Consider the following 27,667-nt stretch of genomic DNA (forward strand, 5'->3'; position numbering starts at 1 on the left):
CCACTCAGAAGCTCTTACTATATAACAGCATATTTTATTACTAACAAATACAGTAATAACAAAACTACTGAACATGTGTATAAAGTTACCTGGTTACAGAACTAGAAAAATGAAGGGTATTTATTGTGCCTTTTCACAGGAGGTTTTTCATATCTTTCTTACTGTCCACTTAGTAGCAAGAATTCTGTGTACTTTCAATGGAAAAATTCTAAAAGAAAGAGCATATGCCATTGAAGGCAATAAATTACAAATGCTAAAATGTAGATACTGTAACATAAAGGTAAAGAAATTCCATTTTTAATGCATGATGGATAAAACAAATAACTTTGGTTTATCAGAACCATAGTTCCTGCTGTTCCAGAATTTACATGTCCTTTGTACCATGCAATTTTCATCGTTCAATGCATCACCATGAATGCTGCCCCAACTCACAGTAAATTCTCTGGATAATATCCTAACATTGAGAAATACCCTTATTAGTAGTCAAATGCAAGATGCTGGACAGTCTTACAAAATCTACTGACATTCAGGTTTAGAAAACAGCAAAATCTGTCTCCAAATTATCTCAAGTAATAAATCCCATTGGATCTTAAAAAAAATTTGACTCAAATGAAGTCAGACAATGCAATTGTTACCCACATCAGCAGTACTTACTCTTGAGAACCACCTAGTGTAAGAAAGGCTATATGTATTAAGGCCTTTTTGATTTAGAGAAAATATATTGCTGTAGTATAATAGAAAAGTAGGCTTTGGAGGAAAAGTATTAAGGCTGTCTTCTTGGTAAAAAGATTGTTAAAGAAGCCAGCATATTAATAATTCAACAATTATTTGCAGCAGTTATCTGCAAGATATTTCTTTATAGCATTTTAAAACAATGAAGTTACTTGCAGAGAAACAGCACGAGACGAGCTGTCGCTCCAGCTCAGGACAAAAGCCCAGAGCCTGCACGTCAGACCGCGCCCACCGAGCCCAGGAGTCTGAGGTGCTCCCTGGGCACCCTGCCCTGGAGCACCACGCCAGGAGAGGCTCCAAGGGGCAGCTTTCTGACAGTGCTGCACCTCCTGCACCACCCCTGCAGCAGGACCCGCCACACCCCAAAAATATCAGTGCATGTCATGGATAAAGGTCCACCATGCTTTCTCAGAACTGTGTCGTGTTGGCTGAGCACCAGGGGACTGCTGGCTTCAGCAACACCCTAAGGGAGGCACGGGAACTTTCCCAAGTTTGTACAATACATACAAAACAGTAGTTCTAAAGATTGACCTTATGCAGTCACTTATTTACAAAATTCTTTTTTATGTACAAAATAAACTGCTATAATTTCAGACTCCCTTTCATATTCAGTGTACAAGCTACCATAAACCAGTGCTATAATTGATACAGCATGATGCATAACTTAGAGAGTATTAGAGAGTATAGAAATCTGTGCATCACTTATTTAAGTGATACTGTTGTTCAAGAGACAGTAAAAAAAGAGAAAAAACTAAGTTTTGAAAAATATCGAAGAGGCAGATGGGATTTTATACCTTGAGAAGTAACAGTGCTTTCTAAGCATTATTTTAATGCAATTCATTACAAAGTGTTCTTTATATCAGCAATAATATTTGTCTCTCATCTTTTTCTTTCATTATTGCTATGTCCTACAGAACTTCAATTTCCATTAGTCCTGGACAGGATTAAATACAGTACATTATTGCTAGCTGTCCCCACAACAAAACATACATTTTTTAAGTGCAAAGCAGGATACGTGTGTTTTTTAATAAGGCACAGAATATCCATTATTTCCAGTATAACAAAGAACTCATGTCAGTTTTATGCAACGCAAATGTTCATACAAATTTTCAATATTTCAAGGATTAGAACTGTTCCCTGAATCCAACTCTCTTCTGGTGTCTGAAGCTGAGTAGACGAGTAGTGATACGGAAGGCGACTGTGAGACATCAGGTATTTGGGAACAGCTCCTTTGTAGTGAAGGGGATGCACTAAAATCATTTCTAGGAGTTACTCTGTAAGTAATGAAAAATAAAACACAGAGTAAATTTTAAGCATAGTTTAATTTATGTTACATGGGGGAAAAAAGAGGTAGTGAAATCATAATATGTCTTCAGCTGTATTCTTTTCAAAAGAATGCAGAACAGTTCTGTACACTGTTCCAAGCCTACAGTCACCACTGTTCTTTTTCAGACCCATCAGCTCTCAAAGTGATTGCAGTGCAGTCACAGGTTTCTTTAGGGTCACTGTTCAACAAGGCAAGAATACCCTACAAACTGAAGCTCCAACATGCAATGCTTAAAAGGAAAAGAAGAATCCCACAAACATACGAAACAGCCCACATGCTAAACATGCATGGCCACAGCCTGCAAGTTCTCTTGACAGCTACTGAAGGCCTGCTGCATCCTGAGAATACCCTGATGCTTCAGAGAGAAGAAACAGAAAACTAACAAAAATAATGGTAAAATGTATAAACAAAGAAAATACTGAGTCCAGGAGCCTTACCTTCCTTCACCTACTCTCTTCATACTGTCAGCCAAAGTACTCATGTGACATGTGCTTTCTGCTCTGTTTCTCCTCTCCAGCTGATCCACGGTCACTTTAGCACTGGGTAAGATTTGATCTCCGCTTTCGCCTCCCTCGACTCTTCGGGCTGATGCTGCTTCTGCCTCTGTCTCTTTCTCAGATGTCTCTGGAGATGTTTTAATTTCTGCCACAGTTTCTTGGCTTAAGTAATCATGATTAGTGATTGCTACTGCAGAAGTTCCATGATTTGTTGTGCCACCTGTACTGGTGCCCATTGACTTTGAAATTACTTTCAGTCTGTGTGAAGTTGACTTGTAGTGCTTCTTTTTATGTTTAACTTTGGAATTGTGCCTCAAGAAAAATTCACATGATTCTTGCAGCACTCTTCGACTCTCACTGATTGGACTGAAAGAGAGTACAGGCATAGAACTGAACAAAGAGCATAACCTTAGCTATAATATAATAAAGAGTGGTACACAAGACCTTGAAAGAACAGCAACCAGTGATGCAATCTGAGCTGGATGAACACGGGGAAAAAAATTTATATGTAAAAAAAGGAGAAAAAATTATAATGGCTCCAAAGTAACTGTCTGTGGAACAAATAAATAAAGCAGATTTCTATATTTCTAACTTCTGCAAATAGGTCCAATGACTACAGTGTATTAGTGACCTACTAGAAAAAAAAAAGGATTAGCTCATAAGTAGCTGCATTACCAACTTTATATAGAGTCAATCTCCTTCAAATGAAAAAGGTAAGCACTGTAAAAATGACTTCACTGTTTTTAAATCCTTGTAGCTAAAAGCAATTAATATCTGAAACACAAGAAAAAATTATACAGGAAATGGAAAAAGAGTGGAGACGGAAAGGAAGCTATAAATTCACCACTGAGGAATGTAGATGTAAAATAAGAAGAGCTTAGCAACTACTGCCTTCTGAAATCCAAAGAAACAAAAGGATCTAAAACCACAACATCATTTATAAGTAACAGATCATCTGAAAAGAAATAATCAAGCCATAAAAAAGAATTGAAAAAACAACAACTACAAGAAATGGAGACAAAATTTATAAGATGTTTAAGTCCATAGATATAAATTTGCTTAAATTAGGTAATAAAAAGGAATTCTTCTGTTTAACTAAAAAAAAAAAAAGGAACACAAGATTAATGCAATAAAAGTGATAGAAGGTTTCAAGGAATATTAATTTTAGAATAAGACAAGCCTGGAAGAGAACACAAGAGGATATTATTATTGCATGACAGTAAATGTAGTACTAAGTACTGTGTCAAATGAAGTGGTCACAACACATGAAAAGGACTAAACTGATGGCTGAAATTATCTTTCCTCCTTTGACTATGAACCAGAGTTGTATCAGCCAATGCTAAACACACCTTCTGCTGTACGAAAGAGAAATCAGCAGAAGAAAATGTTTTCTGTATTCTAGAGACTGTTGCCAAAAGTTCACTCGATCTTTAAAGCTTCCCCAGATTCCAGTGGAATTCTGCTGATGCCCAAAGCAGCACTTACAGTCTGAGGACAACATTTGATTACTTGAGCTATATATAAAGAAACACATCTGAAAGCCAAATCTAAGTACACACTATAAAACAGAGAAAAATAATTTCTTACTCTCTTTTGCGGTTTCTGTTGAAGAAATTGGCCCATTCGGAACAGGTCTTTTTACTTCCCACCCAGAACACCGGAGATATGCCAACAATCAACGTTAGCAAATACTTCATCAGAAACAAAAATATTTCCGGTCTTGCTAGTGCCTTTGCCTAGAAGATAACAAAATTTAATAAATGCAAAGAAGCAAATATACTCATTGATATATTTTTTTAAATGAAGAAAACAAATGAACTTCTTAAATGAGAGACTTTCTCCTTATGACTGTTGCTCTTTGTTGAGGCTTGTACTGCGAACAAACATCAGACATGTGCAGACAAGTCAGACGTGGTTCAGCTGAACATACACACAGAAGAGATCTGTCAGAAGGAATTGTTTTTGGGTTGGAAGGGACCTTCAAGATCCTCAACTTCCACCCCAGCTGCCACATGCAGAGACACCTCCCACTAGCCCAGGTTGATCAAAGCCCCATCCAGCCTGGCCTTGAACACTTCCAGGGATGAGACATCCATAATTTCTCTGGCAAACCTGTTTCAGCACCTCTCCACCTTCAAAGTAAAGGATTTCTTCCTAATATCTAATCTAAACTTACTCTCTTTGCAGTTCAAAGCTATTCCCCCTTGTCCTGTCACTACATGCCCTTGTAAAAAGTCTCTCTTCCTCTTTCTTGTAAGCTCCCTTCAGGTACTGGAAGGATTAGTTGGGAGTTAATCTGATTAGACAGCATCTTCAAGCAGCTGCAGGGAACTACACAGTAGCTTTCTGCTTATTGCAAAATTAATCCACCTATTTGCAGAGCTGTATGATAGGAGCTGAGACATTTAACTCAGTGAGAGATCATTATCTTGGGCTCTCGTGCTGCAAATTTAATTTATGCCACTTGTTTTATCTGCCAGACCCATCTATGAAAGTCACTATTATTGTTAGCCAGGTAACATTAGCTATTTCAGTTTGTTTTTATTTGGTTTTCATCTGGCAAATGTAACAAAAGTCTACAAGCCAGCTCAGGTAAACCAAGGCCAAGCTCACCTCTTTAAGCTATTCCACAATTAGCACACACTGTCTGTTATAGGGACAGATCCTATAGAGTAGATCTTTGTGTAATATTTAATGCTGACATTTCTTCCTTCCAGTGGGCTAATTAAAGGCTAAAAATACACGCTCTGTGTTATTATGCCAAGCTGTTATATTTAAGCACTACAAAACAAATTTATTGATTTTTTAAAGCATAAAAGTCTTGTTTTCAAACTTGTATATTCTGAAGCATTTAGGTTTATACAGAGTGCAGAATAAAACCCACTGAAGTCAAAATACACTAGTTAAGAAACAGTATTGGAAGCCAAAATAACCAAGTTGTCTATGAGCTGTGCTACTCTCAGCCTATACTGACCTCAATCTAGAGGATAATAAATGATGTTTAAGAATGTAAAGAGATCAATCCTGATCATTCCATAATGCTTGTGTTTATATTCCTCATTTTTAATGATAGTTCATTGTAGCAAAAACATGGGTGGGAAGTGTAATGCAATGAAAGATGACACAAGAAACTTGCATTTCTCTTAGTGACACTAAGTCACTAAGACTTCTTATACAGTCTTCTTATGTAGCTGTTCTTAAATGGAGAGAAACAATACTTGTAAGTCTATAAAACTCCCTGCAACTGCAGCAGATTTAATCCACTGAACACGGGCAGATTTAAGTCTTTCCAAGTAAGTTGGATTTTAAGAGGCAAATGTTAAATACAACCACCTCCACAATTTTAAGTTAATGTTTTTTCCTCTGGTTTTTTTTTGAGTTGGTTTTTTAATAAAGAATTCTTTGCATTTCTGAAAATCAGCCTGCAAACAACAGCTATTGTGGAAAAAAATATATGGGAAATTTGTTCTGTAATTTCAAATGGTTTACACTTCTACACTTCGAAGGAAAAAAAAGAAAAAACAATTCTAAATCTGTGGTTATAAGCAACATTTAAAATCCAATTTAGTCTAAATTTTCAAGAATCATTATTTCAGTTTCAATTGAAACTGATGAAAATTCAACTTATGAACTTTGATACTGAGTTTGGCATTGAAGTACTAAGCAAATACTTTTAGAAACAAATATTGTGAAGAACAACCCTCCTCCATCACAATTTGTAACATGAAGTTCAAAGATCATAAAAAAGCTATATATTCTATTAGAGCTGCAAGTTGGAATTTAATTGCTGAATGCTACCAATTAGATTCAAATTTTCAAAGCAAAAGTAATACTCCACTGTTTTTGACTTAAAGAGGAATGAACCACTCCATGTTTTTGAACCGATTACTTAATGAGAAAATAATTTATTTTCAGACATGCATAAGGGTTTTTGCTAATTAACTTTACAGTACTATTTATAAAGGAAAATGTTACTCGCCTGATAAGGACAAGGAATATGGTACTGGTCACAGTGGTCAAACACCCAGGTGGTTTCCCAGATTTTCCGGTTCACCAGTTCGTAAATGTAACATCCAAGCAGCGCTACAAGAGGCACCAAGTACAGGCCACTGAAAACTCCAATGCGGATCATGAACTTCTTGAGCTTCTCCTGGTTCCTGCCGTCGTGCTGAATGACCTGCCGCACGTGGTTCAGAGAAATAATGCCGGCTAGAAGGAGAGAGAGACCGAAAAACACGCAAAGGCACAGCGGCAAAAGCACGAAGTACAGAGACGCGTCCACGTCGTAGAGACCCACGAAACAAACGCCGCTGATATTGTCCCCTTCCACTTTGTTCATTGCAAGGAGCATAATGGTCAGAAAGCCGGGGATTCCCCAGGCAACCGCATGGAACCACATGGCCTTCTGTGCAATGGCTTCACAGCTCCATTTCCTTCCCGCTGCAAGGAACCAAGTGATCGTCAGGATCACCCACCATATGGTTCCTGCCATAGTGAAAAAGTACAAAACCATGAAAAGGACAGTACAGGCTTTGTTTTGGGAGCCAAGAACAACCGTTTCACCGATTTCTAGCTTATCATCTGCCTCGTTACAGGCAGTTCTGTTCCCGAGTAAAAATCCAATAAAGTACATTAGAGAGACTATGCTGTAACACACAGAATAATATATGATTGGTCTCTCTGGGTACCTAAACCTTTTAACATCAATCAGGAAAGTCAGGAATGTGAAAAGCGTAGCACAAAGACAAAAGATTGAAACTATTCCAATGAAGCTTTTTGCTACATCCAATTCATAATTTTTGAAGTACATATTGGGACATGGGGGTGCACACTGATCAATTCCTAGAAACTTGTAGCCTTGTCCATTGGTAGTGTGTAGGTGTCGGGGACACCAGAATCCATAATCCCTTCGGATCTGGCTTGGGGTCTTCTGAGTTCCACGTACGTTTGTGGTTACAGCAGCAGTGGCAGGAGCAGCCTCATCACAATTGATTAGTCTGAATAAATAAAGAGAAGAGGATATATCTCAATAGCCCTCATTCTCAACCAGAATTACTTCTTAGAAATATGAGAAAAATCTGATCCTAAGCACTGTTACATTTATAGATGACGCAAGTGTGAAATTATATGAAAAAAAACCCAGATGGCATTATAAGAATCAAACTTCAACTATCTTCATTTCAGAAGATTTCAATTGCATTTACTGTTGCTCTCTAGCTGTTGTTTTATAGTTTATGAAACACTACTTAAACTGTAATCATTCTACACTTTAAAATTATACTAAACTTTTACATATGTACATAAAATACTTGCAGTAGGTTTTTTTTAAATTTTTGTTAACAGGCTGTGACAGCACAAAATCTTGTCAAAATGCAAGCTTCAATTACGGAAGAAGACTGACATCATAATTGATGACTAGTACATGATTAGTATAATTTTTTGTGTTGTACTGCTATTTTAATGCCAACAATAAACCACCTAACTGAAAAAACCCTAGGTAGAAAATGCAAGCACTGTAAAAATTATAAGCATTTTAGCAACTTTCTAGCTCTGTGATGTTAATTTAAAAATTTTTCAAAACTCAACTGCTCCAGGGTTTAACTGGACACAGGATGTGATCTTTTTATATGGATAATACTATATTAGCAGTGCTGGATGTATCTTCAAATGAGATTATACAACTCAAGCAGGTAAGCATTTACTCAAAACAGGATTTATGGTTACATGCAGCCCAAGTTTAAATGTACATTTAAAAGGAATGAATTTCGCATTCTAGCCTCTAAAGTAAAATTCTGTTATCTCAACATTCTTTGTCAAACGCTATTACAAGAGTCTCTCAATTCAGTATCCAAGCTCAGCTCTGGCTAAAAACTCCTTCAGTTCTTTGTTTTACTGCACTATCATGCTGTCCAACCAAATCCAGACTAATTGATAAGAAAACTGATTCTATGGCAGATTCTTTTATTAACCACAGGCTGGAGCAGTACATGTGGAAACAGAGTGAACTTCATTGACTCGTTGTCTTAATCAGCTTCATGTTCATCTGTAAGAATCCAGAAGTGTGAACCTCAGGATTTCAGTTACTGTCCACGCTCACGCCAGCTCCTGTTCCATGGGCTCCAGCAGCAGGATCTCTGCTGCTCTAGGAACATCCTGGACTTCTCAGAACATGGACTTTTCAGTATTTGCTATCAGGGAGGTATCACTTCACATATGAATAGGAAAGGTTCATTTACAGCAAATGCTAGCAGTAATAAAATACTTTAAAGCTGCACTAGATCCTGCAAAAAACATATTTTGATTTAAAATGTCATTTTAAAGATATACTGAATAATTGGATTCACTTGTAATTGTCCTACTTTTTCAAAACACTCATTGAAGATATCTGCTGGCTGAGGGGCACTATTATTGCATAGAACCTCACAGAAGGTGGGAGAAATTAATGCCTTCTTGTCTTAAAACTCCACAACTTCTATTTTTCTGCAGAACTATGGGAAATGGCATTAATGCCACTTGTCATATTGACTCCAATACTGATTTCTACTAGAGGTCATCCACAGGACTACTGTCCCAGCTCTCCCTCAGTCCCATCTCAGATTAGCAACCGCATGTGGGTTAGAAAAATTATTTGAAAATTTTTAAATATTTAAAATTATTTGCTCCTTTCCTATACCTCTTGACCTGATGTGTGTTAACAAACAAACAAAAATATGGCCTTAGTAATTTTAAAATATCCACAATTGGAGGTCATAATCTCAAGAAATTGCACTGGATTGCTTCCAGTGGTTTCCATTTAAAACATGTAGACATCTTTTCCCCAAATGAAGTATTAACTGTCCTCTATCTGAAACAGGCATGTGAATACCTTTGAGGAAAAGGTGACATTTCAAAACAGAGAGTTCTGGCAGGCAGTACTGGAAAAGCAACACAAGAGTAGGTTGGCACATTTATGTAGTTAGGAGCAAGATAAGGTTTCTACTATTTAATCTTCTGTGTCTGTTCAAATACAGAATATTCTATATTTCATTATGTTATGAGCAGTTACTTCTAAGCCCCTTAATAAAGTAAGCATGATCATCCCTAGTTTAGAGATCAGACACCAAAGCAAAATCTATGCTGCAACATATAATACTTTAAAATTTTAGAAATGTATAGTAAAAAAGCTACCTCTTGCAGGGATCTGATTATTGGAAAGAACTGCTGCAGAACTTTGTTGCAAAAAATGTCACAGGCAGAAAATGCAGATGACCATTTGAATAACAAAAAAGTTTTAATAAAGAAATGGTCCCCTGCATAAGCACTGCAGGGTCAGCATACTAAGTAAGTTATAGCAAGATAATATTTAACATTCTGCCTCAGACTTTCAACTCAGTCTGGGTCAAACATGAAAATACCACTCCCACCACTGTCAATACGAAAAATACCTGGCACATTCCAGCTCTTCAGGCCATGCAATTCCAAAAGTGTCCATCAACTGCTTACAGTCAGAGTACACTTTCTCACAGAGGCTTCGACACGGGTGAATCACGTGAATCTGGTCTAGGCAGGCTGGGACAAAGGCTCTGCACAGAAATGTGTGGACGTCTGGTGAACAGTGAAGGTTCATAAGAATAAGGAAAGGCTACAGGGAAGGAAAAGGCTTTGGTTAGCAATTTTTAGAAGATAATTCAAAGCATCTAGACTAACTTTCATCACTAGGGCTCACATTTAATTCTATGTAGGTTTGAAAAGATCCTAGAAAATAATGTTTGATCAGCAGTTTTGAACAAGCAAAACCCACTGGCCTGAGTGACAAGAGGCTCCGTTAGCACTTCCAGCCCTTGTCGCAGGATCTTGGACAATCTTTGGCTATCCAAACCTCATTTTTCCTATTTGACAACATTAGAAATCTGAAAGGTATTATGAATGCCCAAGATATTCAAAAAACTAAAGTAAAACACTGAGTTTCTCTGTACACCAGTCATGTTCTAAACAAATGCCCTGAGGTTTTTCAAGGTGTGTCTGTTCCTGTAGTTCCCGTTAGATTACATTTTCAGTCCTAAGTGGTGTGTTATACTCATCTTCTCTCACACTAAAGAGATCCTAAAGAGGACCAAATATTATTTCTCATTTTTAAACATCTCATTTCAAATCTCTCTCAACATGATTGAGAATTTCTTTGCCTGGATTACCAAGTACCAGGTAGTGAGTAACTGATGACTGTTCTTACTAGAGAATTCATAGAATGAAGTTTAACTTTGTCTGCTCAATGCATTCAGTTGCTTATTCACAGTCAGACAGACTTTTAAGTAAAAAAAAAACCCTCAGCCTTTCTGTTCTACATTTTTTCAGCTTTATTGTTAGGGCAAATTATTTTGGCCAAAATACTACTGTGTGTGCAAATGTTATGTGTGATGTTAAACAGGGACAGTGCATGCAATTCTCATAGTAGGCCAAGCTTTTAGTAAGATTTTTATTTAGTGAGAATTTTATTTAATTATTTACCATCAATATCAACACCTCGCAAACATTTCAACCAATGGCTGTAAAAGGAAGGATTAGATTCTGAGTCCAGAACAGTATCCTTACGTTTTTCAGCTTTTAAGTATCTCATACATATCTATATCTATATCTATATCTATATCTATATCTATATCTATATCTATATCTATATCTATATCTATATCTATATCTATATCTATATCTATATCTATATCTATATCTATATCTATATCTATATCTATATCTATATCTATATCTATATCTATATATCTCCTTACCCAAGAAGCAAGTCTTACTACTGAACATGGTGTTTAAAAGAGATTGACACATAAAATTTCCCTTACAAAATGGAATATCTCTAAGTCCTCAAAGGACCTTGGTAATAAATACAGCAATGTGTGGGGAGGAAGGAAGAAGACAAGGCAGAGTAAGAATAACATAAAAGTGCTTTATGATAAAAAATGTTGGCAGTACCCTTCAGAGCACTCCAGCTGTGTGCTGCGTCTGCTCATGCCATTACAACAGGCACACAGGAGTCTGATCCCCTCTCTGAATGTCTCCTCTTGAGCTGCCTTTGCTGGAACCCAAGACTTGAGTATTTCATGACAAGGAGGGAAATGCAGTTCTGCTATACTGTGTTCCAGTTCCAGAAGTTGGATTATTTCCTAGAGGCTGCACAGCTTCAGATGAAAAAAGTAGTCAGGATTTCACCCTAAATGAATTAAATTTCCCTTGCATAACTATGAAGTTTCTTTTCTTATCAGTTGTTCATTTATATTTGTTCTGTTCCTCCTGGAACTTAGGATAAAGACAATAGCCTGGGTAATCATATTGAATTGTTACAGAAACCGAGTTTACTTTTGACATTAAGTCTTGCAGAAATTGTCTTGCTTGTTGTGAATTCTTCCTTTTTGTCACCCACAATTCACCTTAATTAATTAAAAAGTAAAATTAATTTTCTAGAGCAAGTTTTGGACTATCAGCCAAAAACCTTTTCAGACTTCAGCAATCTCTAGAAAAGCAAAAATTTTTTTAAATCCCAATATTTATATCAGTGAAACTAAATTTACTCACAGAGATATTTCACCAACTATTCTGATAAGCAATGTAACAGTTTTTAAATAGCATTTTCCAACACAGCTCATAAGGTTACATATTTTAAGCTTGCTCCTTTGATACAGAAAATTAGCATAAAGAAAACATCCAATGAAGAAAGTCAGGACATAAAACCAACCTTTATCCCTCCAACAGAGTTTCTGTCTTATGAAGCTACTTAAAAGCTAAAATATCACAAGAATCATGATATGTATAATGATACTGGGTATTAAAGGTAGATAACAAATCATAAGCAAAAATAAAATGTTTGCATGAGTTTTGCTAATGAGTTATCATTGTCTAAACACTTGTTTAAAGAGCAGATTTTATTTAAATGCAAAACCACCCAAACAGATAAACTGAAAAATGCAAGTTTTTAGGAAGAATGTTATGTTTAGACCATAAAGCAATCAGAGTAGAATTCCAAGGACTTGGCTGCCACGAGTAACTGTTCTTGTAATGCTTCTTTTATTTCTTTCAGCTTGCTAAACATATTTACCTTCTGACACCTGAAAGTATGAGCACAAGAGCAAGAAGTTTGATGTTCTGAGAACACAAACTGACCTCCTGAGTCAGACCATTCAGCTGGACACCTCATTCCACCCTGGCTGGTAGCAAGGGACTATAATAACACAAGCTGACATCTCTTCCAGTTTCCTACTATCAAGGGTTTAGGAAACAAGCTGCACACTGTAACACAACCACTGTGTTGAGAAGACAGTAACAAGCCTTTCTTCATAAAATGAATCTTATCCCTTTTTCAATCATTTAAGTTTAAAATGCTACAGCAGTAAGTTACCCTGCATAATTTAAGAAGACATTGGTGAGAAAATACTGCATTTTACCTGCTTATTGTAACTCCTGGTTTTGCAGCCTGATGTGTGTTTTGACAAACAGGTAACAGATTGCGCTTTACTTTCTCCATGTCATTTTGTCTTCCTGCTATAATTTTTATATTATATTTATATATTAGTTTAGTATTTATACATTAGTTTAGTTTACTAAAAAAAGTAGATTTTGATTTCTGCTCCTTTCATAATATACTATTCTTCCTATTTGCCTTGACTAAATTTGAAGACTGACATCACATTTCCAGTGACAACAAAGACTTTCTGAATGACACTAACTGATAAAATACGGTGCTCACCCCCTTGTACAGATAGTGGGTGTTACTTTCCCCCCATATTTATTACTCTGGGGGTCATTTTCCCCCAAACTTATTACTCTGCATTTCCCTACCCTAAATCACACCTACCATTTTATTGTGCAGTTGCTTCTAGCACATGATCTCTGCAATTCTTTCATCCCATTTTGTTTTCTCAGCAAATTTTGTATCTATCCCTCTTCTAGGTTCATTTATGAAATAGTTTGTTACCAGAGGTTTCAGTACCAGTAACTAAGGGGAATCACTCTAGTCATTTATTTGGTATAGTATGAAACTATCAGCTCAGGATTTAATAACTCTTATCAGGAGAAAACATTTATCTATTTATTTTTTCCTACTTTTCCTCTTGTTCTTTAGGCAGGCATTGGAAAACAAAGTCTCCAATGGGTTACCAACAGAGTATCTTAAAAAAATATAGGCTGTGATGATGTTTTTAAAAACTGAAGTATATATAATATACCATCTGAATTATCCCTTTCAACAGAGGTATGGAGTCCCTCAAAAACCTCTAATAGATTTTACAGTCAATGAGTTTTCTCAACCAAAAAAACTCTATAAAATGTAAAACTTTGCCTCAAGCACACACAAATGGGATTTGTAAAATACAGATTTATTTTCAGCAACTCCCTAGCTTTACCATTTAAGAACACCAGAAGTGTTAGTGAATTGTGCCTGGAACTCTGCTAACAATGAGGTATCTTTAAATGTGGGCTTCACTTGCAGCTAGCTAAAATGGAAAAGTTTGCTCATAGAAAATAGTATGTCTGCATTTCCTGATGGACCATAAAAGCAAAGTCTTACCAAAACTAAAGTATTTGCTTCTCCAGCTGCATAGTCTGGAAGCAAAAAATAAAGCCAAGATCACAAGCTCACTGACAGATTCAGTTCCTTCAAGGGCACTTGATCTGAACCATGGATGTCCCAACCACAAACCACATTTTACCCAAGTGGTCAGCTGGGTAAGTTGCCTGCATGCACAAGCTGGTGTCCTAGGCATCCAAGTCTGGGATTAAACCCAGAATCTTATACCATAATCCTCCTCTCTTCAGGAAGTTCAGGGTCTGCACATGGCACAAACACACAAAATTCACTCTTCCAGGAAACTAAGGCACTTGGCATTTCGAATATTAGCAACCACTGGCCCGTCATACGAAGAAGAGATGGAAATCTGCACACTGGGTGATGAGAATGTTAAAACAGAGTGAAACCAGACTCTTGAGAAAACAGAAATGGAGCCTCACACAGCCAATATAAGTCCTAAAATACAAATTCTCATCTTCTTGAGAATGGGAAACAAAATTCAGTAAATAGAAGGCAAGCTAGAATACAGTAACAATCTTCTGAAAAAAAAAAAAACAAACAAAATACCCCAAACCAACAAACTAATAGCAGCTGTAGAGTCAAAGATGATGCAGCCTGTAACAGCAAGAAGGGCACTGCCTCAAGCACTATCAGTGAAGAACCAAGGACTGTGGGATGCAAACTTTCCACTAACAAACTGGAACACCTTATTAAGTCCTAGATTCCTTACAAGGTGTATCTATGTTATATGTTCTCCAGCAGCAAAGACAAGCTACCTCAGAAATCCAGTTATGGTGTGGTTCTACAAAGAGTAACACAACTGAGATAAGTGAAAACAAACAGTGCAAAACACAGAAAAAATGTCTAAGTGCAAACATGTTCTTAAATGTGCTGTGCCAACAAGCCAATTGCCACCTAGAGCTATATTTGAATCCTGTGCTTGCCATGCTACCCTGTTTTGTGCTTAGCAGGCTTACAATTCCAAGACACAAGAGAAACAAGTTCATTATTCCATGCAGACGTTCCAAATGCTCTGTTGTACCTCATCGCAGTCTGATCCTAGAAAAGTATTACCAGAGAGGATCAGTCTCTGGAGCTCTGACGTGTGATAACTACCAGCATATGCCAAAACAGGTAAGTGAAAATACTCTCCTGTACTCTGTTGATAAATGTCACAGAGATACTTTCATAGTATAGAAAACAGTGGATTGGAATATCAAAGTCTTTGTTACAATCATCAATGTCAAACCCTCACTGTAAGAGACAGGAAATACCTTGAATTGCTGAGAGACACAGAGGACTCAGCCTTGTTCAGCCACTGGAGTCAGATATCTAAGACAGTAACAATTTGTTCTCCTAACCACTGAGCTCTACCTACCACGGTGAAACATTCTGCTTCATCAATCTAGCTAACACTGAGGTTAACTAAATTAAACAATCACAGACACCAACTCAGTGTTAAGCCATGCCACCTCTTTGACACAGCTCGATCTTGTGACTAAAGCAACAACATTACAACCTTGTTGCTTAAATAACTGTGAAGCAAAGGCAGACTTAAATCTGTATTTCTACAATTGTACTACACTGACTACCTCGGATTCCTACCTATATTAAAGATATACATTGTTATTCATGTAACTATGTAGCAGGAAATAACAACTACCTAAATAATGAATAATTAGAGTTATAGAATATCTCAAATTGGGACTCAGAAGGATCACCAACTAACTGCCTTGCTTCTCACAGGGCACCTTAATGATTAATAATTAAAAATTAATTGTTAATAATTTACAGTTCCATACAAACAAACCTACTATCCAGTCACTACAGACCTGAAGTACAGCCTCAGACCCTAAACCAAATTATTTATGAACATGTAAGTTTTCAGATGTGATAGTCACAAAATACAGCCACTGTCAATCACAGTGCACACAAAGGATCTCAGAAGAGGAGACAGTAGTTACTCTTCACACTCCCAGAGCTGTACTAACACTTCACAGTATCTTTGGCCACTTTTACAATGATAATCTGTTCCAATTAAAAACAGCGAGCAAGTATGGCACGGTTGATTTAATCCTACACTAGTGTTACAACGGAGTTATTCTCGACTGGATGCAAACAAGATTAGCATCACACCCAGAGAGATTAATGTCTTCATGTGATTCCTAGACAGGCTGGCAAAGGTAGCAATTTCCTAATGGCCATAGGGAATCAGCTGCCAAGTATCTCTGACTTCTAGTTCATGCACAATTAACTAAGTCATGATAAATAAATGTCCCAACACATGAAACTAAATGAAGAATGAAATTTTCAGGTTCAGTAGATTCAAAGCAAGGTTGAGAAAAGACTAGTTTTTTTCCCATTAGAAGTTACATTGATGAATTTAGATCAAAGGCAAGTTAAATACACTCAATTGGTATGTAAGGATTTTGCAGTTTAAGTGTCAGTCTCTTGTTGCTACATGCCTGCTAAAAGCTCTTACTTAACAGCAGAACTACAAAACAGGAACATGGCAATGCCCAGAAACATTTAGTGCAATGCCAGCCATCCTTTAAACCAGCAAGGAACATGGTATAAACTCATCTGAGAGCCCACATACACCATGTCTCTACCTGAGCTCTGAGTAATAATCAACTACTGCTGCCAGCAGCAAGTATCAGCTGTAATCTGTATTTTCTCAGTGCAGTTAAAATGACATGGGTAAAACAACAAACGTTTTTCAGAACTAAAAGTCACCATTTATATTTTAGCTATAAATGTATGTAAGATATGTATTATAAATGTGAATGCTTTTAAATTTAATATAATTATTAGTGCATCCCGATTCAAAGGAGGTAAAAAGAAAATTATCAAACATACATTAATTTGAGTTCTGTTTTAATAAGCTACTTTAAAAAAAAACAGTATTACTTTCTGCAGCTTCCAGAATAAGCTAAAAGTACATGAAGTCGTGTTTAATTTAAAAAAAATTCAAACATTTTAAAAATGTAATCAATTTAAAATTTACATAGATAAGAATGAAGTATTTTGTCAGAGTACAAAGTAGGTTGCCCTCGTAGTTTAAAAGACAATAGTTTATGTTTCCTACTCCAGGAAAATCTTAAATTCAAAGGGCTGGTACAGGGTGGGGGTGGTGCAGAGGAAAAAAAAGGATTGTAAACAAGCCAGTGGGACAAATGATGCTGCTCTGCAGTGAAAGATGTTCGAAAAGATATAAGTTTATTTTTGTCCTTCAATCGAACAGCAAAGGCAACACATGCACTTAGCCTGTCAAAGGGCTGTGAACAAAGCCTGGCCCAGCGCACAGGCCGATAAGCTGGACCGTGCCCAGCAGAGCCTCTCCCAAAGCCCTGGGTACTGCTGCTGCCTGCCAGCGCCCGCAGATCAGTGTCAGAGGGAAAGGATGACAGCTGATCCCAAAACCCCTGTGCTGTAAAGGCTCCGGGACCGGCCGGCAGGCAGTGCCCGCGGGGGCTCGGCGGGACCGAGCCTCATCACCGTGACCGGAACATCCAGGCAGAGCCCAGGCGCCGGGCTGTGCCACTGCCCAGGGAGCTCAGCAATCCGCAGCAGCGAAATGTTCAATGTAGCGCAACAGGAGCGAGTCTGTCAGCAAACTCTGCGCCATCCTTCACCCAACACAGGCAATGTACACACAGACATATCTACACACAGACATATCTACACACAGACATATCTACACACAGACATATCTATATATACACATAATATGTGTTTGCATATATATTATGGTCCGAACTTTCATATTGGCTGTTTAACCGTTATGGGAATATGAATCGAAAATCCTACCAGGGTAAGGATAAGGCATACGAGGGAATGTTTGGAAAGGTCAATAGGACAGCAAGGCACTCATGCACGTTCAAAGAAAGATAAAACAAACTCAAAAAAACCTACTCCAATACCATAACTTGGCACTTAAGTTGCCATTGACAGTACAAATGGACACAGAAGGATAAAACAAGCTATTTTGCTTTTTTATTTTTATACACTCTGAATGGTTTTGTATTCACTATAGAGAGTTGCAATATATTCTGAGTTGGAAGGGAGTCACTAGGACCAAGTCCAACTCAAGTGAATGGCCCGTGTAAAGATCTAGCAACAGATTTTCTTTCTGTAGTAAAACAACTTAATTCCATATTTCCCCTTTAAGTATTTTCACATGCAAAATAAAAAATATATATACCTATATTTTTTAACTATAGCAAAGGCTATAAACAATTTAAACAGGAATATTACATCTCACTATCTGAAGCAAACTAAAGTGCAACTATTTCAAATACTTTTCAAAATAGCATATTACCAAAATTCCCTGCATTTTTTGTTCTAACCTAAATTATAGCTTGACCTAAATTATAGATATTCCAGCCTCTGCAATTTAGTCCTTGACAAACATGAGAGCTTTTTCCCAAGTGTTACAGAACTGAACTATTTTTTACTAAGATTTTCAGTTATACATTGTGTATGGCTTAGGTTTTGTGTGAACTAGATAGATCATAAAAGACAGACAACTATAAGTCAACCGAAGGAAAGTACACTGCAGGCCCTCAGAGATCTGAAGCATAGACAGAGCTTCATTACATCTGGACTGTGGTTGCACAAGAATCTCAGATCTCAAATTCTCTGTGTATTTCCTGTGTATTATAGGAGTAATTGGATTTATTGCTAAACTTTTGTCCAGAATTCAATGTAAAGGATTACCTGTAATAATGTTGAAGACTGTCTGTTATCTTTTAAAAAGCCCCTCATTTCAAAGAAATTCCAGCAGATGTCTTACTGCTCTGGCTCCAAAAGTCATCCAGATCCATGCTTCCCCCTCTCTCTGAGTGTGGAGACACACTTCAGCACAACAGCACCACCCAAGTTACCAGAGAAGTAACCCTGCACCATTTCTTTCTCACCTACCTCATGCATTTTTAAGCAGTCTTAAATGAAAACTTTAGTGGTCTTAAAAACCCCCAACTTTGTTATGATATAGGAGATGTCAGTCAGGCATGTACAAGTCATCTGACCAAGCTGAAGCCCATGAAGCTGCAGTCATCTACCTCAGCATCTGCAATCACCACCTCTGTCTTCTGCTTTCCCTATTTCCAGTGGTCATACTTTGAGACACTCCCCAGTTTTGAATGTCTGCATTAGACACTGTTTCCTCATTGTTAGCCCACAGAGCTCATCTTAGTGACATTCCCCTCATTATCCTCCCTATTTCTCCTGTTCTAAAAACTCAAGGCCACCTTTTCTTTCTCCCTGTCATGTTATGATTGGTGGGCCATGTTAAGCTTTGACATTTAATGTCCTGTTTGTAGCTCTGGGAATAATCTTAGATTCTTAGAATGTACCTTCCTTGCAAGAGCATTAGCTCATGTGAAGCAATATGCAGCTGGGGCGTGGCATCCTAGCAAACAGATATTGCTAGGTCACCATGAGGCTGGATGGGTACAGTCCCTCTGCAGAAAATTAATGCTTTTAATTTTGTATGCAGGACAACTTTGTGGAGAGTTTGGCCACTAAGTGCTTTGTGGCAGTAGCTACTGAGACTAAAATCTGCTTATGCAAGCCCTCTAGAGAATACAGCATGAGGAAAATTTGGAAGGATGTGGTTATTCCCTGAAATGACTTGATTTACCAGAAGTTTGAGTACAGGGAAGGTGGATTTTTTTTTTCTCCCAGGAAGCTCTTGTCTAGGGGAGAGATCTTCGGTAAGAGCACATCCTTACTGTCCTACAAAGACTGATCATCCAGGCCTCTCTCCCCCATATACAGTAGCTACTTACACAGCTCTTAACACACCCCCTGCACACCTCTCCCAACAGCTAAGCAGAAATCAAATAAGGCTCCACTCATCTACACTACACAGCTCAGAAGAGAGCATCTTTCCCTCTGGCAGGCAAATTACCAATGTGCTGCAGCAATGACAGATGCACACAAATACACAGAAAAGACCCAAAAGGCAAACACATGACAAAGGAACCATGTTTGCCCCTAAGGACTGGTGAATTAACAGTCAACACAGAGAGAGAGAAAAAGGCAGCAAATTTTGTGGTGTGGCTACTCCCATTCCCTCCCCTCTGGAATGCAGTAAAAAAGGAGAAGGAAAGAGACGACACCATAGCAGTTTAAGAAATTGTCAGCTTTAATCATTGCACTGTCAGACTAGAAAAGAAACCATGGACATTTGACCACATTCCCCATCCAATATGGTTATTTTCCGGATCATTTGCTTTTTATGGTTTTTATCAACAAAGGCACACGTAACATCTTGTAGCCAAGTTGTCACCCTGAGCATCCATCCTGCAAATGGAAAACTAAGCCTGCATTCCAGGAGCTCCAGCAGCAGGCAGCAAGGGTCCAAGCTCCGTGCAGCCTCCTGAGCCATGCAGCACTGTGGACACAGAGCATCTCACACCCAACCACCACAAAGCTCACTTCAGAAAGACGTCAGCATCCTTGGCCTTCTTAGGCTGGATTTGTAGATGACATAAACATCACGAGCCTCGCAAAGATGTCCCACAGTGTGCCTTGGTTCACCAAATCCTTCAAGACAATCCAGTTGCTGGTGCCAGAGCTGCTGTGGGCCAATGCACTGGGTGGGAGTTGTTACCCCGTTGTTGATCCCACACAGTTTGAAAGCTCATGGACAGCAGAGGGCAAACAGCGTGGACCACCAGCACACAACACAACACAATTTTGTCCTACTTGCCTACTATTCAAACAAAGATATGTGAAGATCACCTTCAAAATCATGGTCACCACATCACCCTCAGCAGATCTAGCCTACCTAAGCTAATGCTACGTTTTGCTAATGATAAGGTAAAGTTCACAAGGTTCCACTGGGCAGCAGCCACTTCCTTTTTATGGAATAGTAAGACAAAATAAGACAAAAAGGAAATTGCACCTGTGCCTCAAAGCTTTGTGCCCATTGCTGACTTTCCCCAACCCCAAGGATGATCTGTTCTCAGCAGACAGCTCAGCTCAGAAGGCAAAGTAGTTACAAACTCAGTAGCTCTGTTCCTGTTTTCCTTCTCTATATGAATAGTTTCAGGGAAGCTATTCCATTCATCCACAGGTGTCCTCTAGGAGTAGGCTACAGCCACAGGATTAAGTCCCTAACTGCCCTGATTTAGCCAGTAATTGCAGATTTGAGTGTGGGGAAGAGGGAACTGGAGACAAGGCTGCACAGCAAGACTAAGAAACAGCTTGCAGCTACACTTGAACACTAACCAGGGCACTGCAGAAGGACAGACATCTGCAGGAGACAACAAGACACCATGGTATTTCTCAGAAGTCTGCTGTTGACAAAGATCTGCAAGACAGCCTTCCATAGGCAGCTTCAGACCTCATGCACAGTGAGACTGGCCAAAATCTAACCCAGAGTGAAACTTCCCTGTCTCAGGCAGACAGCTAAGAAGTGTGCTGACAACTTCACCCAGTGATCCACTCCTGTAACACCAAATCACTTGCTAGTGTAGGCATAGCTTCTGAAGATGGATAAAGAGGAGGCTTTTGGAATCACACTGTCAACACCATCTCCAAGAACCACAGCTACCATCTCTTTGTCAAGCATGCATTACTTTGGACCCCCATGCATTCTAAACAGCATCCTTGCGGAACAAAGAACAAGGCAGTGTGATTCACGTTACCAAGTGGACAAGTCCTGCTGCTCAGAGAGAGCAGCAGCAGATTTTGCAGATGACTGATATGCTTAGAGCCAGGGTAATGGGATTACACACATTCACCTGTCTGCTTTCAGTCAATCTGCACAAACAATCACACTTGAAGGGCCTCAGTACTATGGGTAACATGTTTCTTTGGAATATCTAAGAGCAAGAGAGCACAAAAAATGAACATATATCCCAATTTTTTTGGTATTTTACAAAATTAAACAGATAACTCCATGTTTTCAAACCCTTAGTCAATGCTTTTCTGCAAGTTCCATGGTGATGTTCAAAACAGAATTACTCACGTCCAACTATTCCATATTTCTTGAGACAACCAGCGGAGAAGTCAGTTGTAGTGCCTTGTATTTCTTTTGATCCATATGAAGTATCTATTAACAACCCTCAACTTAGCTGTTTCATCACCACAATCTAGTGACCACTTCATTCTGAGAAGCTAGAAAAGTTACCTCAGTTTGTACGCAGTAACACATGATGTTCTAAATTAACCACTTTTACAAAAGCCTTCCTTCCGTCATAGTTCCACGGTAAAGAGACAACAAAAATGTTACAAAAAAAAAATGAATTAAAGACTCCTTTGTGCTTGTTCCATTGGGTCAATGTTCACACCTCTGCACACATTCTCCACTTTAGGGTCTGAGGCAGCACCAGGGACAAAACCTAACTCCATGCAGATAGAGAATATTGACTGTTTTTCTAAAAGATGCTGAGATTTAAACTTCAAGTTTTCAGTACTAGTGGCTCACATATTACACCAAGCACTGCTCATGTGGAGTATAAGCAAGAAGCAAAGATGGCTGTCTCTAGAGATTAAGTAAATTCACAAATGTGCTACTTTGCAGGCTATCCCAGTAATAACCTTTTCACAAAACAGCACTTATTTCTCCAAAACTCCCAACCTACAGTGGTAGACAGCTTTTTCCTTCCTATGTGTATGCACACATGCATACCAATTTAAGCTCGTAGACAACAGGTTTGCAGGGTTTTTTAAGTATCCTTATATTGAATTAACTTTGGACTTAGTGGAAGCAAATGAGGCCATTACATTACAAATTTTAACTCATGCAACTTCAGTGTTAAACTTTTGAAGGTACTTTTAAACCCCTCTAAACAGCTTTGTTTAAACTGACCCCAGTTCTCACAATTTCTGCCACTGCTGCAGCCAGCTGCACTTAAGCCTCCATAGACGCACACACAAATTCTGGCATGTGGCCATGAACTCAGAAGTGAATGGAAAACTCACTACTGAACCATTTTTTCAGTTTCTCTGAGGTACTTTCATTGTTCCCTGTGCAACATTTTCCAGTGTTTTCTACAGCTTGCTCTAAAAGCTCACTGGCAAGCCTTTTCCCTTTGTACTTCTACAGACCCGTGGATCTTGCCCACATCAGGAAGTCATAAGGGCTTGTCTGCTGTGGACACATTCCAGAACTGCAGCAGAACAGATTGAGAGATATGGATGTAAGTTACAACACAATAACTCTCTGCCTCGATGGAATAATGCCTTCAGCTGACAGCATATTCTAGTATGGTTAAAGCAGGATTACTTTGGAATTAGAAGTGACTTGTTTGTGTGGATGACCACGAGAGGGAGTTACACATATTTAAGTACAGCTATAATGAGCTAGATTTTCTGTTCTGTCACTTGTTTTCCTCATCAGACAAACCCTAGATCTTCCACCTCCCAACCTGAACTAGTAGTAACAAGAGCAGTTACTGATAAATTTCTTTTAGATACAGAGATGGTAGGCATCTGCAAATAATCAGATTCCACAGTCATGCAGCTGTTTAGCAAACATACACAAAACTTCACACCACAAACCCACGTGGTTTTACTTTCCTAAAGCCACCATTTGTTATGTAAACAAAACTAATCCAAATATAAAGTAAAACTCAAGAAGCCAAAACTCAGTCTGTCAAATTGAAAGCTCAGAATTAAACTAAATAAATAAATATGTGAATGGAGGGAGCAAGTGGAAATTATGTATTTTTTATCTGCAGAAAACAAGATCCCAGAGGGACTATCCTCACTAGCCAGAACATCCACAACAGAGGCCCACGTCATGTCTAACATGAGTTAGTCATCTTGCTCCAGCGTTTCAGTGTTTTGGTTTATAGCACATCATTTTGGACAGCTGATACATGAGGCAGTATTGTAAGACCATGCATCAGCTGCTTCCCTGGAGGACAACCACTACCTGGGTCAGCAGCTCCACATCATCCTCTCCTGGAGGATTACTATGAAGACACCATCCAGAAATACCAATTTAACACATTCCCAGCACAGCTCTCCTGGCTGTACAACACTCCCCTCTGTTGCAGGAGAACACATGTGCAGAGCCTTCAGAGGGGGCATTGTGAGTTACCACTGTTTTGGAGAGTGAACTTCACCCTGAGGTGAGACTTATCCCCTTGACAATTCTTGATCCTTTTGGGGAGTAGACACTCCCCAAAAATTTTTAGAAGGAATAGAAACATAAACCTGGATTAATGTTAGGGCTCTCTCTACACAAAATATTTTTGATTTCTAGAAGAAGTCTCTAAGCATTCCTACTGAGGATCAAAAGAAACCACTTCTACAGAGTGAAAACATGCTATTAAAATTCTTTCTTTGGTATGAATGAAGTTTGGACTGAAAATTACAAAAACATTCAAGCTCTTAAAACAACAGAAGTCTCCTCCACCTCCTAACCTGCTACCTCGTTATGGCTGCAAACTGAAATCAAACACTACTCCAGAAGTGAGTGACTCCTCCTCCCCTGCTGCAACACAAAGTCCCCTGAAAAGCAGAACCCTTTGACAATCCTGAGGGGGTTCTCTGTCACAATCAACTACAGACAAACTCGTGCTGTCACGAATGACGTGAAGAATGGCACCAACATATGTGACACTGGTGTGTACTGGTCCCTCTCAGAAAGAAGGCCCAGTAAAGAACCACAGCAAGCTTTTACCATGTTAATTCTGAATCTAACCACTAGCAGAGGATTCAACAGAACTTCATACAGAATGGGAGCAAAGACCCTTTCACCTGTAAAGCAGCTGTCTTTAAAATTCCCTTTGACCAAGTAATCCATCATCACTGCTGGACCACAAATAAAGGCAGGCAGACCACCACACAAGAGGCAGTTCCAAAATGTCTGCACAGCACCACAGTACTTAGGAATACCAAATTAGAAGCCAGGCAGAGGGAATGACAGGAGACTAGGAAGCAAATCAAAGAGGGTAGGCAAATCAAATCCTAATAGACACTGTTGTTCTCCACAGCCACCCAGCCAGTTGGCTGAGTAGTGATCCAACACTTTAGTAGTCAAGCCATAAAGGTGACAGGATGGAAAAAGAGAGAAAACAACAAAACTTCTCGCTACCACACAGTTTTTAATGAAACAGCTATACAAGAAGGTAGGTAGCTATATGTAAGGTAAGCCATGAATGCTTTCCAGAAGGAACTCCCTCCATACGTGCACTAGGCACAAGTTACTGACAGAAGAGAAAACTCAGTCATAGTAACAAATAAAAATGGCCCTGTGGTCTCTCTGCCCTAACAGCAGCGTGACTGGAAGGCACAAATACTGCCAAGTGGTGGCTCAAAGGTTGCAGTTAACACACACCAAGCAAGAAGCAGCAGTGTACCACAGGACATAAAGCAGCAGACACTGCAGGAAGCATTTCTGAAAAATGATGACTAGAGAAGCACTGCACAGTTCACAACTGCAGCCTGCAGCCCTGCCTTCCAACTCAATAGCCCTCAAATTGTCAGAGATCTGCAGCCAAATTCAGTTGCTTGCATACAGATGGTTTAACATTTGAAACCAGTATTTCCCACACATCTACACCAGGCTGACAGAAACAATGGGAGAGCAAAGCCTGTGCGAATCCAGGCTAGCAACTGGCAGCCAAACAGGGAGTCGTGATTGTAACAAGCAACACTAAAAACATGTTTTGGCAACTGAACCAAGCTCCTCCTCCTAGTTCAGTAAAGAGTATGCAAATAAGATTTTAGTAGCAGTACCTCCAACACCACATATATTTTTTTTTAAAACAGAAACTTAATATTCACCTCACTTGTGTTTCACTCTGTGCATAGCACAAGACACTGAGCTTTTCAAGACCTGTGTTAAGATTTTCCCCCTCCTACCACTGAAAAGCCATTATTAAAACAGGTTTAAAACTTGTTTTACAAGCCTCTCACCCAGAGAGGCTCTCGCCCTTAAACAGGTATTGCTATAGGCAAAGCCTTTCCACAACATGGCATATTCTCAGGGAAGCCACACTTGCAGTCAGTTCAGGTAAGAAAAGTGCTTATTTTCAGTTTAAAAGAGTAAAGTTGCTCTTTCAGTCAGAAGTTTCAGCACCCAGTCAGAAGACAACAAAATGCAAAACCCGCAATGGAGAATAGGGCTATGAATAACGTCAAGTGTTTCTCCTTAGTAGATGTAAGGTGAGAGAGAAGCAAAAAGCATCTTCTAAATATGATTTTTGCACTGAGTTCAGGCAGGCCAGGATATCATAAACTATTTCCCCTGAGAATTTCAACAATTGCTCCGTACAACAGTAAGGTGCCTGAGCTATGTATGATCAGCTCTGCCAAAATGCTCTGAATAGCCACATTGCCGTGCTACACCCATTCCTCTTCCACTCTAACACAGGATCCAAGGCAGGGCGGAGGGAGGAAGTCGGTAGTTCCCTTTCATAGTGCTTATACAACCAAGTAGCTCTGAAATACTCTGCTTGAAGAAAAATCTACTCACTAAACATTATTAGCCTTGTCATTCAGTGCAACAGGTATCCCTAATAATTTCTTAATGACAAATATGTTACACTATCAGGGGAGGGGGGGATAACTTACGTCCATTTTGCGAGCAGCCGTGTCCTGATCATAGTGTCCCATGATGTTTGGGAAAAAAGTCATATTATAAGGCATTCCTGAACATCTGGAAATAGTAATTGGCTCACATGTGAATAAGCTGTGCCCTTGCACCAGAGCCAGAAGTAAACTGCAGGTCGCAGAGAACACAAGTGCTCCCATTTTGTCGGGATCTCCAACTTCAGCACATTGCTCTGTTCAGTAGTTACACAGACCGGCGCTGCACAAGGATAACAACGCGCATCTTCCTCTGCGGGCTCCAGCGCAAGGCAGTAAGGCACGCAGTCAGACTCCTCAGAGCTGCTCAGCTATTGCCCCTTTTAAGCTGAGCGCGACTTTACTAAATCCGTTCTTCTTCGAGCCTGTACGTGCAAAGACGGCACAGAGAAGTGAACAGCAGAAACAACCCGACCGCGACCACCCGTCCGAAGGCAGAGCTCGGCCTCCCGGCCGGCCTGCAGGCGAGAAGGCGGCTCCGGCCGGGCCGGGTGCCCCCGCGGCCCTCCCGGACCCCACACTCCCTGCCGGGGCCGCGGCTCGGCGCAGGGAGCGGCGCCTCCGTCCCCCGCTCCCTCGGGCCGCGGAGCCGCCGCCGCTCCCAGCGCCCGTTCCCAGCCCCGCCCTGGGAAGCGGCGCCCGCGGGCCCGGCAGCGCAGTCGGCCCAGGACCGGCGCCGCATCCCCGCCACGCCCGGGCCGCGCCCCCGCCGCCCCCTCACCGGGGCCCGCCTCCCGGCCGCCACCCCGCGGCAACGCTCCGGGTTGGAGTCGCTGCTCCCCGCGACGAGGCGGGACGGGGCCCGACCCTCTGCCCGCCCCTCTGCCCGCCGCACTCACCGGCGGCCGCCCCTCCGCGATGGCCGCCCCGCGGCACCTGCAGGATGTGGCGTGTGGAGGGCGGGGCGGGGCGGCCGCACCTTCCCGCCCCGGCGGGGCCGGGGGCCGGTGGCGGCGGGCGGGGTCCCGGCCGGGGCCGTGGGGAGCAGCGAGCCGGCCTGTGCGGCCGCGGGCA

The 27,667-nt window shown here is 39.9% G+C and overlaps 1 protein-coding gene across 1 annotated transcript; it reads right to left on the reverse strand.

Moving 5' to 3' along the window:
* Positions 1–12: 12 nt before the first annotated feature.
* On the reverse strand, positions 13–27,305 carry FZD6 (frizzled class receptor 6). Its single transcript, XM_063389826.1, has 6 exons — positions 26,639–27,305; positions 9,981–10,177; positions 6,536–7,553; positions 4,144–4,292; positions 2,497–2,922; positions 13–2,006 (listed from the first exon to the last, which is right to left on the reverse strand). The coding sequence occupies exons 1-6, from the start codon at positions 26,816–26,818 to the stop codon at positions 1,850–1,852; spliced, it is 2,127 nt and encodes a 708-aa protein (XP_063245896.1). The 5' UTR covers positions 26,819–27,305; the 3' UTR covers positions 13–1,849.
* Positions 27,306–27,667: the final 362 nt, after the last annotated feature.

Source organism: Prinia subflava, chromosome 1 (genome assembly GCF_021018805.1).
Source record: "Prinia subflava isolate CZ2003 ecotype Zambia chromosome 1, Cam_Psub_1.2, whole genome shotgun sequence".
NCBI classification, from domain to species: Eukaryota; Metazoa; Chordata; class Aves; order Passeriformes; family Cisticolidae; genus Prinia; species Prinia subflava.

Coding starts and splice junctions, on each gene's coding strand:
- FZD6 (XM_063389826.1), bottom strand. CDS start 26,818: ATGGGAGCACTTGTGTTCTCTGCGACCTGCAGTTTACTTCTGGCTCTG. Junction 7,554..9,980: donor GAAGAGCTGGAATGTGCCAG/GTATTTTTCGTA, acceptor TTATTTATTCAG/ACTAATCAATTGTGATGAGG. Junction 4,293..6,535: donor ATATTCCTTGTCCTTATCAG/GCGAGTAACATT, acceptor GTTATCTTCTAG/GCAAAGGCACTAGCAAGACC.